This window comes from Podarcis melisellensis (assembly GCF_964234715.1).
Source record: "Podarcis melisellensis genome assembly, chromosome: 1".
In the NCBI taxonomy this organism is placed as follows: domain Eukaryota; kingdom Metazoa; phylum Chordata; class Lepidosauria; order Squamata; family Lacertidae; genus Podarcis; species Podarcis melisellensis.
The window spans coordinates 97445417-97462912 of record NC_138528.1 but is presented as its reverse complement, the minus strand read 5'-3'; the positions used below and the strand labels follow the sequence as shown (position 1 = coordinate 97462912).

Sequence of the window (17496 nt, the reverse complement as noted above, 5' to 3'; positions counted from 1 at the left end):
GTTACAGCCCAACTTTCTTCCCCAATTTATCTCGGTTGTCTAACATTTTCCTACTTTTGTCATTGAACCGTTTTACATAAGGTAGACAGTTCTTTGATGGCAATGGATTTTTTTTTTCAAGTTGTAAAATCCAGTATGTTTTCGGATTTGTATGTTTTATGAAAATACAAAATATAACTGCAGACTGTGTTCACAGGATATCTGATCTAGAAGAGCTAGTGAAATTAGCTAAAATCAAGGCACTTAATTCCTTTAGGAGAGCTATCTACTTGCAGCATAGACTGTTGTACCAAAGAAACCTTTCTTTTCCATTGTTGCTGCATTTACAACATGCCATCCAACAGCCTGAATGGAGAATAGCCTCTAGAATTTAAGCGGCCTTCACTTGAAGATCAAGCCATTCTGTGCAAAAAGCATGACAAAACTGCTGGTTGTTTTTCTTCTGAGATATAACCATGCATATTATTTAAGCTTGGAATTGCTGATTTATACACTTTGTACTACAGAAGACTCAGTTTTAACAGATTCTTTGGATTGGTTTTGAACAATCTCAAACTTGGTGTCCTGAAGGGACTGCCTATAAGTTGACAACTACCCATCTTGACTGCTTAAACTCTTTTCAATAGCTAGAATAATATGCCAGAACTCAAATCTGAGCATCTTTTGCTTAGTCTAGGAGTCTAAGGTTAAACCTGTAGACTGAGCTAATAGCTATTTTCTTTTCTTTTTTTAACAGTTGAATTGCTTTGGGCTTTTAAAAATCTTAGTTGCAATTTTATGGTTATCTGTCATGACTTTCTACAATGAACTGAAAAAGAAATGATAAAGGCTTTTCTTTTCTAGATATCAATGAATGTGCAATATTTGGCATCTGCTCCCAACTTTGTATCAATGTGAAAGGATCATACAAATGTACTTGTGAAAAAAATTATAAGGAAAGAAACAGCAGCTGCATTGCAAAAGGTAAGATGACAAAACAAATTGAATATACTAGTTGACATATTGGACATGATCCTTTCCCACAAAAGTCCACAGTGCTCATGAGCAAATGAATCCCTGTACAACTCAACAGAGAATTCCTTCTCTTCTCCCCATCCCTACCCCCACTCCCCCCCATGCATATGGAAACAGTGCATCAGGACAGTCTAGTCAATGGGAAGTCTCTGCAACCTCCAATATCCTTACCAAGCCCTCCCAGTTCTGCATATCTCAAGTTGCTTAAAACCTGGCTCCATGCTGAATGAACGGCTTGTGTGAGGTGTATATCCTATTCTGCAGTCCAAGTGCATTGCTTTCATGTGTTGCTATTTATATCTCTGATATGCGCCGAAAAGAATAACACCCTAAGTGAAGAGATAATTACAGCTTTGTGCTTGCATCTCTTACGCTTGAAAAGAGATGCATTTATGGAAACAGCTTTTTCTCAGTATCATATTCCAGATTGAAAAGCCTTGAACTGTTGCTACTGAAGTGCAGAATGCCAAGTCACATAATATGCAGTTTAAGAAGAGATAAACTTCCACCTCAGAAGTACACTGTGGTTGATAGCCTCAAGTCATTGATACAGCAAGGACACCACCTTCTCTATCTCACCATTCTATACTGAGACTAGGGCTTCCACAGGAGCACCAGTTGTATTGACTGGGAACTCTCCAAGATCATTTATGAACTGATCAGCTTCCACAAATCTCTGGAAGTGGGCCATCATAATGGGCCTAACACCTCCGCAGAGAGAAGTAGCCACAGTAGGACAAAACTCACCTGAAAATGGTCTGACCATGAAAAGAGTATGAATATACTTTCCTCTAAGACAAACACTTGTTTTGTATGTAGGGCTAGTAATGTACTGGGAAAGACTCATGGTTGTCACAGTGGTCATGAAATTCTTAGCCAACTGTGATAAGGCAGTTTTGGCTTGAATGTTGAAGTCCCACATAACAATAATCCTGGGGAGGTTACTCAATATACCTACATATGAGACACTTGTTGCTAAAATTAGATTATATTTTATTTGTAGGAAGGCCATACGTTTATAGGGTTTCATTCCACACTACACTTACCTCTGGAATTATTTTGAAACTGCCCCATTGACTTCAGTGGGGTTTAAAAGTATCCAAAGCTAAGTGGGGTGTGGATGGCAACAGGAGTGTCCAAATAAATATGAAAATTTAACATACATGAAGCACATTACTTCTTAGTAGTTGAAATTTACTTTATTTTTGTATTTCATTACAATAATCTCCAGGCTCTGAAGATCAAGTTCTCTACATTGCTAATGACACTGATATCCTGGGTTTTGTATATCCATTCAACTACAGTGATGTTCATCAACAGATTGCACACATTGAACATAATTCAAGAATAACTGGAATGGATCTATATTATCAAGGGGAAATTATAATTTGGAGTACTCAATTTAATCCAGGAGGCATTTTCTATACAAAGATCCATGAGGGAGAAAGGAGACAAAGCAGTAATGGTGTGATAGTAAGTAAACTAAGCATATATTTTTGCTCATTTTTAATTTGGACCGGATTTTCCCCCTTGGTTTTTGTATACTACATGTGGTAATTTTGAAATATAAAAAGTCCCCATTAATCAAGATTGATTACCTACTATTCAAATTAGCCTAGGTTAGTAATAATACGAAGGGGGCTCCTGCTGGGGTTTGTTTTTCATTCTGAACATAAAGGACTGCCTCCTCTGACATGAACCAGCTGAATGTTATGATAATCTTCACAGATCCTCCACTGAATCCCTCTACGTTTTGAAGTTAGGTGGGTTGTGACCGTAGAAAGCGCCTTTTCAGTTGTGCTGCCTTCCCAGGGTGGCATATAAATAATTCAAATAAAGAGACTAATAAAACTTCAAACATAAATAAAGCATGTTGTCAATCACAATACCTTCCTCAGGTTATTTCAGCTGACAGACTTCAGTCATTCAGCTTAAGACTTCAGGGGAATCTATGAGAATTTTACAAAAATTTACTAAATGTTACATGCAACCAAAACAAAAGCCCAGTGACCTGCTTCTGTGTTGCAAAGCAGCATAGATCCTGGGTAAATCAGAGCAAAGAAGCAGCAGGGGACGGCGGGGTTAGCAGTAGAGAGAAAAAGCACAGTGTATTGGTGGTTGGAGAAAAGCACATCGAGGTCATCAAGGTGGCAAGGAATAGAGTTAAGAGGATCCAGGCCTATTTTTTTATATTTATTTGTAGTTATTGAACAAAGACTTGCTGCTATTGAAGTGTGTTCAAATATGTTTGAAAATTGTTATCCAATTTGCCTTTTTATGGCTAGTCCTCTAAATTCAAACTCAATTTTGGTCCGTGTATTTTGGAAACTGTTGGGCCAAACAATAATACCATTAGGTCTTTGTTACTATCATATATCAGATCCATGTGTCTTATGCAAATAATTGAAGGCATTTATGAGTAACAGAAGAACTCAGATTGTCTAATGCAAAAGCCTGGAATACTGCAGAAGCCCAATTCTTTAGATAAAGTCATTGCCCATGTGATGATCTCAAAGCAACACTGTTATGATGATATTGTGAGTTTTTATTTAATACTCAATTTAAATAGAAAGGGTAGTTTTCTCATTTTTCAAGGATTAAGGGTGGGTGTCTGGGTCTGGGTGTGCGCACACACACACACACACACACACACACACACACACACACACATTTTCCCATGCAGTCCTTATCATATCACCTGGAGATTGAACTGACCTTTTAGTTTATGAAAATAATTTCTTTAAATGTTTTCTGTGTACAATATATCACTTTGAATGCAAAGATATTATTCTGGTTGTTTTTTTGTTCATTTTTGAAACAATATAATATGCTCACTAGCAGTGGTATACCTGAAAAATTGAGAAGGAAACATTCTAGGGTCAGGGCTATAAACAAGAATACTTAGTTCGGGGTCTGATTATCAGATAAAGCACGTCTACCCTGTGCTTTATACAACCATCAGGAGCTTGATAAATAAAATATCTATTTTTTCTACTTGGCTGAATTGCAAAAAGAAAATTGTTAAGAACTTTGACAGATCAAAATATAGCACCAGTAGGCTAAAAAGCATTTGCTGGACCACGAAATGTGCAGGCTTGATATAGAACGATCTGCAGTTTCAAGGAATGTTCTTTACCAATTATGCTCCCTACAATGAAAAACTGGGCTCCTGAACTGCTTGTCTGGTAGTGTCTAAACTTAGTGAGCTGAGCAAACATGATTGTCCTGGGACTGCTACCTCCTCTTCTATGCTTTTGCATACAGAGCTGCTGCATCCCATTTGCTCTTTCATCACCTGGAGATTTCGCTAGACTTTTCCTCCATCATCCCACTTTTGGGCTACTTGTTGTCTGTCTTGCTTTCATTGTCAGTTGGGTTCCACCTCCCGACTGCTTCATTGCTGCTGCATGGTACCTCAGTAGCTGCCAATTATTCATTTACAGTTATTAGCAAAATCCATAATGAATGTTTTCCGGACACCACAAAGCACAGGTGCCTAAATAGCTACCTGTTGTGCTATGGGATGGAAAGCTTGCCGATTGTGACATATCACAAAGCAACCATCTGGCAACCCTCCTACCTATTATTCATATTTTCCCTACAGCAATTTATTGTCATATGGAACTTGGAAAAAAAAAGTGGAGCAGCTTTGGTGACTGCTGATGTTAAACCTCAGAAGATGTTTGTTAATACTGATCTTTCCATGTTTAATTGTATGATATTGCAGGCTATTGAAATTAACGCCTTTTCAATTCTTTATTTCAAACGTTCATTTGAACTCAGTACTAAATTGTTAGTTTTAAAATATGAGAAATATATGCCATTTTAAATTTAAAATCTGATGTGTTTTTTCCTAGTGTCCTGAATTCAAAAGGCCTAGAGATATTGCTGTTGACTGGATAGCTGGAAATATTTACTGGACTGATCATTCTAGAATGCACTGGTTCAGCTATTATACAACTCACTGGACAAGTTTAAGATATTCCATCAATGTAGGACAGATAAATGGACCAAACTGCACAAGGCTCCTTACAAATATGGCAGGAGAACCATATGCAATTGCAGTAAATCCTCCCAAAGGGTAGGTTGTTAAGAAGACCTTTGATCTATTTTTGTTCTATGAGTTTAAAACCTAACTTTGTACATGTTATCGGTGGCTTTAGGAAATTTATCTTACTAGATCATTCTAGTGTCTTGGTTTCTGTGTCTTGGATGACTTTTGCTCAGAATGAGGAAAATAATTGTCACACATATTTCCTCCACATTCTAAGCTCAGCCAATGCTACGACATATCCTGTACACAACAGCCTGTGTGAATAATATGTTAAGTGGTTCACCTGAGTCACATAGGTCCTACTCAAGCTTTAAATGAAGTTTAAAAAAGTTTTTTGAACCTCACTTTTAAAAACAGAGACAATTCTAGTGACAGAAGTGTGGCTCCAGAGAACTTATGTACTTCAGACTAGCTCAGAGGTTTAGTAGAATTATTTTACAGGGTTTTTGTTGTTGCTGTTGAACAGCAGACTCCCTGTACCATACTGGGTAGTGCTGTTTAAGAAACAGCAACCCAAAGCCCAGTTGAAAATATGGAACTTGTAGGATGGATCTTTGGATCCTGGTCAGAGGCAAAAAGAGAATATGCACACAGGAATCATGCACATTTATTTAACAGAACCCCCCCCCCCTCAAAGTTAGAATAAAAGAGAATGTGATTAATTCAACCAAACCGGAATGTACCTGGAAAAACAAAGCATGCCTCAACAACAAATTGGTGAACGTAGCCAAGGAAACCTTTAAATGATGGCAGCTCAGGAGGAAACACAGTAGTGAACAAGGGAACACACAATGTATTAAGAGGTCACCACTGACTGGCAATTGCAGGGTAAGGATCACTTGTGTCATTGCCAGGCAGTGTCATAATATGGTGGCAGAGACATCATCATGTATGATCAAAACTACTCACTGGCAAACAACATCCAATGGGTCTCTAGATATCATGTATTTGTGCCAATATGAGATATACTTTGCACAGTGCTGAGCCAAATCACTCTCTGTACTCTTTACTGCTGCCATAGAATGCCTGCTTGTACAGGTTTGGGCCCTCCTATTTATAGGGTGCAAGATGCCTTTACATGATTATGGTAAACGCTAGGGCATCTACATTTAATGTTTGGCATATAGGATGTTATTCTGATCCACTGGAGTTGATGTTCAAAAGAAAATGTTTGCATTCTTAGTTGAAACCAACAGAAGATGGTGACAAAGTTCAGTTGGCATCCTCTTCTGTTTAGCATTATGTACGCTTGTCAGTCGAATGTGATTTCGTATTTGGTCTTTCCAGCATGATGTACTGGACAGTAATTGGAGACCATTCTCACATAGAAGAAGCAGCAATGGATGGGACCTTGAGGAGGATATTAGTACAAAAAAATTTGCAAAGACCAACAGGTACAGAAAACATTGATTTATTATACCCTCCCTTAATGTAAATTCTTTTCCAAAGACTCGATGTGTTAAATGATTTTTTAATCTGTCACAAGGATACATGTACTGCGTGAGTTAAAAATGGTTGATATATTTTAAATATTCTGACCCAAATTAGAATTATGTTTAATGCATTCTAATTTGGCTAAGAATAATTAAGACATCCTGTAGTTCATTCAGAGGTGGTGAAGGTGCTGATTCTGCACTACGTCCCATTCAGCAGACCACTGTACGCTGCACTGGATGGCATCATTCCTTTCCTTTTGTCCCCCTTTCATTTTTTGAGGCTGCAGATATGTATCTCTTTCACCTATCCAGAATTAAGCCTTTCACAATTTCCTCTTTTTCTCCAGGTGGAAGATCAATTTTGTACTTTCAGAAGATCTTTTGTTGCTATATATAACTTGCAGTATTTGATTTACGCTTATTACCTCAGTAGAAATAATAAAAAACCCTTTCATTCTTATAAAATGTCAAATTGTTACAGCAGCAGCAAGAAATTAAACCATTTTATGGTTCAAATGTTTTTACCATCTGCAGCTCTTAACATGACTCAGATCATCAAAGTAATCATTTAATCATTCCTTACTAAACCATGGCCTATTAGATTTCACTGTAATGTCATTGCCTACAGGCTGATAAGGCACAGTTCATCATTGTTCTTGGAAGCTGTGGACCTCCAGATATTGTTTGACTACAGCCCCATCACCCCCAGTGTGCCTGGCCAATGGTCAGGGACAGTGGGAATTGCAGTCCAGCAACATCTGGAGGGACAAAAGTTTTCCACCACAGTCTTAGAAATGCTAATATTTATAAACTGTGGAGAAATGTGCAAAGGATCAACACAATGTTAGCAGACACATATTAATAATAGAGGTAGCTTCTCATCCATTTTTTGGGGTGTGAATTATATATAGAGGTTTGCAGTATCCAAAGGGACCTTAGCTCTGCAGTGCAGCAAGCCAATGAAAAAACAAGAAGGGGAAAAGGGAATGTTCTTTAATTAATTGATTACTAACTTTCATCAATAGATGATCTCAGGTCAGGTCACACAACAAGACAAAAATACAGCAACATAAAATCAAACATAAAATATTTAGCAAGCGCATCACTATGTAAAATAATATACATGATCCCCTTGTTGTCACACTCTGATACAAAGACCAATGTTGTTTATGTAAAAGCCCAAAATAAATATTTTCGCCTGACACCAAAAACTAGCTAATGCTGTCACCGTTCTAATCTATGGGGAAGTGTGCTCCACAATCTGAGTGCAAACACCACAAGGTATTATTAAGAGACCGTATTTGTTAGATGATGGAATAAATGGTCTCCCTGGTGAATCTCAAGTTGCAGACAGGATAGCATAGGGGGAGGTAGAAGAATCAAGGATTCTGTTTATTAGCTCTCGTTCAGCCTCCAAGCATCAATTAAGCACCTGCAGTGTTTCACATTATTCCAGTAGATAGAGCTGGGTGTCATCAACATATGTACTGGTGACAGCTCACACCAAATCTCTTCCAACCAAAACCACTTCCAACAATTTCATATATATATTAAATAACATGGGGGACTAGATCTTTGGGGGACCATGCACCACAGCTTTCAAGTGGTCAGTCAGTGCTATTTTCTGGAACCAGTCCCATAGGAAAGAGTGGAACCACTGTGATAATGTGCCTCCACCTCAGAGAGTTGGTGAAGAAGGGCTGATGGTACTAAAAGCCACTGAAAGATCAAGTAGGATGAGCAAGGTCCCACTCCGCCACTTCTTCTACTATAAGACATAGTTCAGTGCCAAAACTTGGAATAAGCCAGATTAAAATAGGCCCAAATAATGTGATATGCTTCTTGTACCTGTTCTTCTGTGGTAGAATTGTCAATAATATTGATTACTACTGTTCTTAACTGGCCATATAAGTGCTCTTATCATGGATGAATCAACAATGCAGCAATTACAGTACATATTGCTGTCAAAGAAAGTGTATCTTCCAATACTCATTTATAAACCTAGAACTGCAATCCTCTATACATTTAATTGGAAGTGAGTCCCATTGAACTCAAGGACATGCATGAGATCACACAGTAAGCAACCAGCAGCATATTGCATGGATGAAATGATTGAGAACGTCCTACTACAGTTCTTTGCATGTCATTCTATCAAAGTTTGACCAAAGTCTGCACTAGATGGTTGTCATACCCATTATGGTCGCAAGCCTAATCCAGAGAATATATACCAATTCCAGGATGATTATAGCTGAATAAGTGAAATCAGCATTGCTAAGCAGATTAAATGATCTGTTGCAAACAGTAGGTTATAATGCAAGAAGATTCAGCTAGTTTATTAGCTAAGGTTGGTTCCAGGAATTTTTGTTCAATCGCACATAGCCTGTGCTGAAAAGTTATACAAAAGTAAAGGTAGTGTGGATCTTCTTTGGATCACTTTATGGTGTTACGCAGTACTGGATATGAGGACTGACACAGAGTAAAAATACTGGATAGTATTCAATGAAGTTTTGCACAGAGTGGGCCCACTGAAATTAATGAACATGGATAAGTTAGCTTCATTAATTTCAATGGCTCTACTCCGTGTAAAATTTAGTTAACTATTACTGACACATGCTTATATAAATATATATATAAACCTAACCTTATAAGCAAACTTCTAAAACTGTGTTTGCCCTTTCTATTGTTGCTATGTAGCGAGTATGTGCTATTTTTCTTTTCTTACTATTTTTCAAGAGAATTATTTTGACAAAAATGTTGTTTTTTGCAGGTCTTGTAGTTGATCTCTTCAGTCAGCGCTTGTTCTGGGCTGATTTTGAATTATCTGTAATTGGAAGCGTCCTTTTTGATGGATCTGATTTGGTCATATGTGTGACCAGTAAGCAAGGTATGTATAGTTTGAATCAAGTGGCCACAGACCCTAAACTGAATCACATTGGATATCAAAATGCTGCGTTAAATTTTATTTCACCTTTTAAAAACTAGTTACTGTCTTGGAAACAGTTATTGCAATCTACGGCAGCACAAAACGGGATTCAGTGGATTCTGCCCCAAACTAATTTATATTCTACAGGCAGTAAACCAGATTCTTTGCTTAAACTACACCATGCAAATACATTTAATTTTATAGATAAGTCTGCAGCATTTGGTCATTGTGCTTGAAAAACAAGTTTTCAAATTATAATTTAGACAAACAAAGTTAGGCTAAAGTAAAAAACAAAGTTAGGCTAAAGATATGAACAGGATATTCTTGGGTATTTGTACATCTATGAGTCTTTGAAACTATTAGAATGTAACACTTGAACATCTACTCCTGGCATAACAGGGTTGGGCTGGGGCTCAGGTCATGAGGGAGAAGAAGAAACTCCCTGGAAAAGTGGGAAGCTCCCGATCAGTTTTTTGCTCCTGCCTGAACAAAGCAGTCACTTTGCAAGGGAGATGGGCTCCTCTCCCACTCCTTCAGTACAAACTGTTTAGCTCTAAGATGCCCCTCAGGGGCTAAGCTAGAGGTGCCAGTCCTCCTCCTTTCTCTGATCTATTCCGACTTCGAAGAGACAGGGCTGCAGGGAATCCCCAAATCCCACTCACCCTTCCTTCTCCTGGCCACAGACCTATTCTAATTGGCAGACCTGGAAGAAGAGGAATGGAGTGAAGGGGACATCTCAGAGGAACAGTCCCTAGAACGCCCACTACCTACCTTTACAAGTCCTTAGCAGCCTTAGGCTTGAATACTACACTTCTTGAGTTCCCCTGCCCAAAGGACAGTGGTCCTCCCAGAAGCTCAACCATCCACCAGATCTGTGCCAAACCTAACAGTGGCAAAGAAAGCACTCTATGATGAGGGCTGTGATGCACTCCAAATACAGTGGTACCTCGAGTTACAAATGCCTCGGGTTACAAACACTTCAGGTTACAAACTTCGCTAACCTGGAAGAGTTACCTTGAGTTGAGAATTTTGCCCCAGGATGAGAATGGAAATTGTGTGCTGGCGGCACAGCAGCAGCAAGACGCCCCATTAGCGAAAGCACGCTTCAGGTTAAGAACAGTTTCGGGTTAAGAACGGAGCTCCGGAACAAATTAAGTTCATAACGAGAGGTACCACTGTAATCAGTATTTGTCTCCTGATACATTCCTCCAGAATCCTGCAGCAGATTGATGCATGACTATCTCTAGCAAGGAAATCATGTAAATCCTTCATCGCTTGGGCACACCAAATTCTGCTTATATCAACTAGCAATATGTTGTTATCAGATGATAGCATCTAAGTTGACATGTGCACATTTCTTCTTCTTCAAGGATTACTCCATCCCCATAGAATTGATATTTTTGAAAATTATATATATGGAGCAGGACCTAAAAATGGTGCATTTAGAGTACAAAAATTTGGTCACGGCTCTGTAGAATATCTAAATACGGAGACAGATAAGACAAAAAGTGCCTTGATTTCACATCGCTACAAACAAACATACTGTGAGTATATTTTGTTACTTTTCAATACAATATTTTAAGATCTTTATAAATTTAAGACATTGTATATGGAATATATATATATGAGAACAAGTGATAGATCGTGTCCTCCCTAAAAGAGGGCACATGTTGTGGTGAGATCTGGAGACTGACCTCTTGGTTGTGGGTGGGTCTATTGGATAGCCACAGCACCCAGTTGGTAGGTTCCTTGATGCTGGGTTTCAATCTGGCCAATGGGGTTGCAGTCTAAACGGATTGAAGGACCTATATAAACCCATGCAAGTGACCCAGATCTTCCTCTTTCAGCTCATGCATCGGAACACCCACCCAGCTGTCCCTAATTTTAGGGCCTTTTGCGATTGACCTTGCTATGCTGTTGTGTGCTGTCTGCCATTAGGACAGGGGCACGGCAGGAATTTTCCCACTTGGCTGGGATTGGCTGTGGCCATTTGGGTTTCACCTGCCGCGTAGCAAATCGTCACAACTTGTAAGGTTGCGGATAGGCACTGGTTCATGGGATAGGGATGGGAGAACGGTCTCACCATCCCTATGTGAAGGATATTCCGTTAAAGGAATTGAGAAACTCAACTTGGTTTGGTCAACCCCTGAAAGGGGGTTGTGCCTGAGTCCAGGGGAGCATCTGGGGAGTGAACAGAGTCTGCTCCCAGGCTTTTCACCTTCCTCAGGTGTTCACCCTTAGCTGACCTATTTTAGAGCTCTGGGTCAGCGCTACCTGCAAGGGTGTATACAGGGAGCTAGTCGAACCAGAGCCTATGCAACCACTCACTTTTCTGTAATCAATAAAGTTGTGGCCTAAAGTCTGCCAAAAACCAAAAGTAAAATTTGAGTCAAATGTGTCTTTATTTAGAAGGGAGGTCTCTGGGTCTGAACACGCAACTTCATAGGTGTTACGCATGCCGGCAACGTGTACTCAAGTGAGTTCTTTTCTGGCATCCTGGGGATGAGTGGATCCACTGGATCTACCTTTGGGTGGTGCAGATTGTTATTTAACTGATACTGGTAGCCAAGTGTATTATGGTTGATGAGAAAAGGGGGAAGAGAAGAGAAGGGGTGGGGGTGGGGTTGGGGTAGAAAGCATTTCATGGGGGAAAAAACCTAAAGGTAACCAGTACAATTGCAATAAAAGACCAACTACCTTCTCTCCTCAATGCAGTTTGTCTGATTTTGGGTCTCCCCATCGAGCATTGGTATTCACCAAAGAGTTGGGTGTGCACTTTTAATGTTGCTAATTAATTGGCTTTGTTATCTTGTAATAGTCATAATTCAGTTGCCAGGTATGTCTGCGGAAAAAAATTAATTAAGATAAACTTATCTTTGGACTGACTTTATTGTATTTTCCAAGTAAATTTGTTGAAATATTTTAAAAAATAAACTGTCTTTTAAATTAAAAAGTCTTTCATTTTACAAAGCACCGTTAACTAAAAAAATCTATTCTGTATAAATACTTCAGACATAAGAATACATCATTTTTTTAAATTTTACCACAGCATATCATACAAAGTGAAGAAGATTACTCCCAATAGTTATATTGAAAGAAGAATTTTAAGTTGGGAAAACTAATTGCCCATTTTGATACCTAGCCAAAGCACTTAGGTTTAGTGTTCTTTTTATTCTGAAAAGTCTACTGGGACTTTTAGATTTTGATTAAGCAGAGATAATACACAATTTAGGGTCTTAAAACATACTCTTAGTTAATTATAAATATATTTCTAAGTGCTTGAAACGTAACAGATAGAGTGATTGATGCACACCTATTGAACTGTGGAATAAATATAAATTATTCTTCTCAAACTGGATGTAGTTACTTCTGTAAGCACAGAACCCAGTTGGAGAGCTTAAGATATTTATATGACATGCTATCAAATATTATAATTCCTCACGTGTTATGCCCAGCCCTACCACATGATAACTATGGAGATGAGTGCACAAAAGGAGGAATATAAAGATATTAAAGCATTAGGAGAAAGGGTCTAGGATGTTACAAGTAAGAAAACATATGCAGCAAAATACCAAAGCTAATGCTCCTCAGTACCACGGCCCATGCAGCTGAAATGTGACCACTGCTCAAGAGGGGCCTCAGCTTTGTTTTCATTTATGCAATGGTTGCCCAGTTATATAATTAAGAGAGATACAATGCAGTCTTAAACATATCAACTCAGAAGCAAGTCCTATTGAACTTAATCTGGAGAGACAGGTGTATGATTGTGTTGTCGATCATGTGTTTAATGCCTCCTGTTGAAATCAATACACTTAAAAAATTATTTTGACTGGATTGTTTTCTAAGAAAATTCTCCAACCTGTCATTTTTCTGTATCAGAGTTTCTGATTTTCTGCATTACAGGATTTTAAAAGAATATTAATCTTAATTAGTTGACAACTGTTATTAATACTTATTAAAATAGTAATAGAACAGCAGATTGCTTCAGAAAATATTCACTGACAAAAATACTATTTCTGGAATTAAATGCATGCTAATTATATAAAGCACAAGTTGATTCACAGAGATTTGTTCAGGGCATGACTCTTAATTAATTTAAGGCCTCGGCATATTTGTTTATTCTTTATTTCAGAAATAATCCATTTATGCATTTCTGATTTTCCTCCCTCTTCAAACAGCACTCAATCCTTGTTTGGAGTTTACCTGCGAGTTCCTCTGTTTACTCAACCCTTCAGGTGCCGCTTGTGTATGTCCTGAAGGAAAGTCATTGTTTAATGGAACATGCAGTGATTTGAGCATTTTAGGTGGGTATTATAATTTACTGAAGAAAAGGTGAATAAGATTATGAATGTACAGCTGCTAACTTATTTGTCTCCTTTTTGGCAAATGGCCAACAGGAGAACCTTGCAGAATTTCAATTCCTATGGTTTTGTATATAAAGGTCTAAGAACTAATGCAGGATTAGGCAAACTTTGCCCTCCAGATGTTTTGGACTACAACACCCATCATCCCTGACCACTGGTCCCAAAAACATTTGAGGGCTGAGTTTGCCTATGCCTGAACGAATGGATGTGTTTTGAAAAACTGTAACATTTCAAAAACTGTAACAACTTCAGAAAAAACTTACTAAATTGCATGAAATGCATGGAGAATTGAAAAGTGTTAACTCTGACTTGTGCTTCTCTGCTAAAATCTGAGATTGCACATTCATTTCAGTCGTCGTATAATAGATCAGAGCAAGAAATATTATTATTTCCTACAGCCATATCATGTTATGGATATGGAAATGTAACCATGTTAGGAGGCACTAATATACAAAATTATTCCTGTTGCATCAATGCATATTTTTGCCAAGGTGAAAAGTAGCTGACATGCTTTATTTGTAAAGGCAAATGTGCACATTTTTGCAAGATTTCTGAAATGCTTATAGATCACATGATTCACATCATTCTAGCATTCATTTTATTTCAATGCCTGGATTAACATTTATAGGAATTTGATCTGCATGTTTATGCTTTAAGTACAGATGATACATGTAAGCTGACTTGTGAAAACGGAGGAAGGTGTGTTATTAATGAAAAGGGTGATCAAAGATGTTACTGTTGGCCAAGTTATTCAGGGGAAAGATGTGAAACTAACCACTGTAACAACTATTGCCAAAATGGAGGAACCTGTGTAGCTTCTGTCCTTGGTGAGTATTTATACCATTTTTCAGTGAAAGGTTGTTTTTTAAAAAAGTTTCAGTAGTTGATGAAATACACAATTTTGAAGTTATATTATTATTACTATTGTTACTGTGCCATGTATTTTGATTCAGATACATACTAAAAATATATTAAAATCAAATGTCCAAATGCACATGCATTATACAGGAATAAATAATCCTGATAAAAGAATATACATGCACAGGAATAGCTTCCATATCCATGGAGTCTTCCAATGCGCCCCAAGAAAAAAATGTTGCGAATAGAGTATAGAGCACCCAAAACCGGCAGCAAGGCTTAATTAAAAAGGGTCTCCCCTTTGGAGACAGGAATGCAATTCAGGGGCCCTTTCCCATTTCATGTCAGGCAGAACAGGGAGGTCTACAAATGATACTGCACCTGTCATTCAGTGGATTAGACATATTAATTGGTATAACAATAAGTAAACAATTAGGCAAATTGCAAGTTAATATTCATAGTGTGCTGGGGGTTAAAATTGTGCTACACAACCTTGTAAATTATAGATCTTCATTATCTGGATACAAATGTTAATTTGTTAAACAAATCTCACCGGCAACTCTTAGATTTATTCATTAGTGGTTTACTTACAGTTAAGCCCTTTGGTAAATTCCTTTGTGGACAACATGTAAGTAGAGTTTGGGGCAGTTTTAATTAAAATGTATAAATTTGTGACAGTTGTATTGAACTATTATAAGTGACCGGAGAAAATGTCATCTGTTAATTAAAAGCGTAGCTCTGACAAACATAATTAAAACCTAAAGCTGCAATACTAACAATAGCAAAAGTTTATGAAAAATGTACTTTACTTTTTCAAGAATTAGTGTCCAAAATGCAACAGTAGAAATGAATTTATTGAACTCATTAACATGTAGGATTAGATCCACATATTTGTAACAAATAGGGGGAGGGCAGAAGCTGACTGTCCTGCCTTCTACTCTCCTTGGTAACCCATGGACATGCAAATCCCTCAAAGGACAAAGATCTATTAAATGGGGTTAGTTGTGGTATGAGGAGCTGAGAGGGAAAGGGGATCCACGGAGAAGCAGGAGCTCAGAGTTACCTGGGAGTAAGTACCATTGAACTGAATGGGACTTACTCCTAAGTACACATGCATAGGATTGAATGTTGAAGCTGGAATCTTACATTTTGTTACCATTTATCAGCTGAGAGTGCCACACTGTGTGCCCAAAACAGAAACACCCACAATGCTGAAGGAGGCTCAGGGGAACCTCACATTTTGCAGAAGGCTTTTTGTGAGGGAATGGCGGACTCACTGATTCCCAATCCAAACTGCAGCACAAGTCAACACTTATTTCTATAGAAAGCTCTCATTTTTATCCCTTGAAGGGAGACACTGTTTATAAGTCTGTATATGCTAATGCTAGAAGCCTCTATACCAAGATGGATGAAATGGAGACCTTGGTCTTGGATGACATCATTGACAGAGCGGGCATAAATTGAAACTCGGTAGAAAGGAAAGAATATAAACAATCACTAAGTCAAATAGGGCATTGAGTCCACCAAGCTAGAAGTGCCAAAAGGCACAGACTCCTCTACAGTATTGTGGTTGGTGATACCACCAGAGTAATTTAGTGAGTGTAGTTTGCCCAGTGTGCCTCATTAGACCTGTGGGCCATAGGTCCTGTCTTAGGGGGTAGGGATCCTACAACATTGTATCGTAGTTCCAGCTGCTTATTTTGTAATAATGAAGCGCACATTTAAAATGAATTGGCTGTCTTTTAAGGCACTAGATCCCTAATCAAGAAGTGCCTCATTGAGGCCCTGTGCATTCTGTTCAGCAAGCACACACACAAAACCATACTTCATAACCCTTAAATGTTAAATGAATTCAAGAAGAAAATTTAGAATTTTATATTTGTGTAACAGAAACAGGGGCCAAAATCACTTATTGTTCCTCCATTTCACTTATGGATCTGCTGTTGTTCTTTTTGCTAATGTTATTAAATTTAAATTTCCTTTATTTGAGTAGTAATTATAAAATGTTTAGCTGTACATGGCATGAATGATAATTGGTCTGTAACATACTTTTTTCCCTCTTAACAGCACTTATATATTTTTCAGTCAAAAATGCATACTTAGTTTTACAAATTCAATTTCTGTCTTCTAGGAAGGCCTACATGCAGCTGTACAGTGGGGTTTACAGGTCCAAACTGCAACAAAACAGTTTGTGATAATTTTTGCCAAAATGGGGGGACCTGCACTGTCACTGCTGGAAATCAGCCCCGTTGCCATTGTCAGCCTGAATATACTGGTGACAGATGCCAATATTGTAAGTATTATCAATATAAGGCAGCAAACTTAAAGCTTTGCAAGTTTAAAACATGAATAGCAACCTGCATGAACTGCATTTTTTTTATTTAAAAAAACGACAGCTTCTTCTAGAATAAAACTGTATAATTAAAATTTACGTTGTAATAAAAGCTACCCTAATCAGACAATCAAAATAGCAGCCAGTGCTATTGTGTACAATTTTAAAGCTCCCGAAAGGCCTGCTGAAACCAGCTTTACAAAGCTTTCTAAAATAAGCAGGAATGAATACACACTGGACAGAGCATTCCAGAGTTTTTTGAGCCACCCTCTGAGAAAGTGCTTTCTGTGCCTTGCATTGTTTTCATAACCTTCAAAGAGGAGGCTCTTATTTCTATTTTTAATTGTATCCACATCATGGCATGTAACTCGTTACAGCCATAATTTAGGGGGGACAGCTGCCCACCTAAATCAATCAAAATCAATACAAATTTGAGGTTCTGCCCCCCCAACAAAAATCCTGGCTATGCCCATATTTAAGTCACAACAAGCACCATTAATAAAAAGCACAAAAAC

The 17496-nt window shown here is 38.1% G+C and overlaps 1 protein-coding gene and 1 long non-coding RNA gene across 4 annotated transcripts in view; one reads left to right on the top strand and one right to left on the bottom strand.

Moving 5' to 3' along the window:
• The window catches only part of LOC309380406, a 150669-nt gene that overhangs the window by 3065 nt on the left and 130108 nt on the right, over positions 1-17496 (bottom strand). The window lies entirely within an intron of this gene.
• LRP1B (LDL receptor related protein 1B) overlaps positions 1-17496 on the top strand; it is a 744879-nt gene that overhangs the window by 702090 nt on the left and 25293 nt on the right. For all 3 annotated transcript variants that reach the window (XM_081928170.1, XM_081928171.1, XM_081928169.1), the window contains 9 exons: positions 844-963; positions 2246-2487; positions 4872-5095; positions 6356-6462; positions 9272-9388; positions 10798-10971; positions 13606-13731; positions 14454-14618; positions 16781-16942. In XM_081928170.1, the coding sequence (XP_081784296.1) occupies positions 844-963; positions 2246-2487; positions 4872-5095; positions 6356-6462; positions 9272-9388; positions 10798-10971; positions 13606-13731; positions 14454-14618; positions 16781-16942 (1437 nt within the window). The remainder of the gene's footprint in view (positions 1-843; positions 964-2245; positions 2488-4871; positions 5096-6355; positions 6463-9271; positions 9389-10797; positions 10972-13605; positions 13732-14453; positions 14619-16780; positions 16943-17496) is intronic.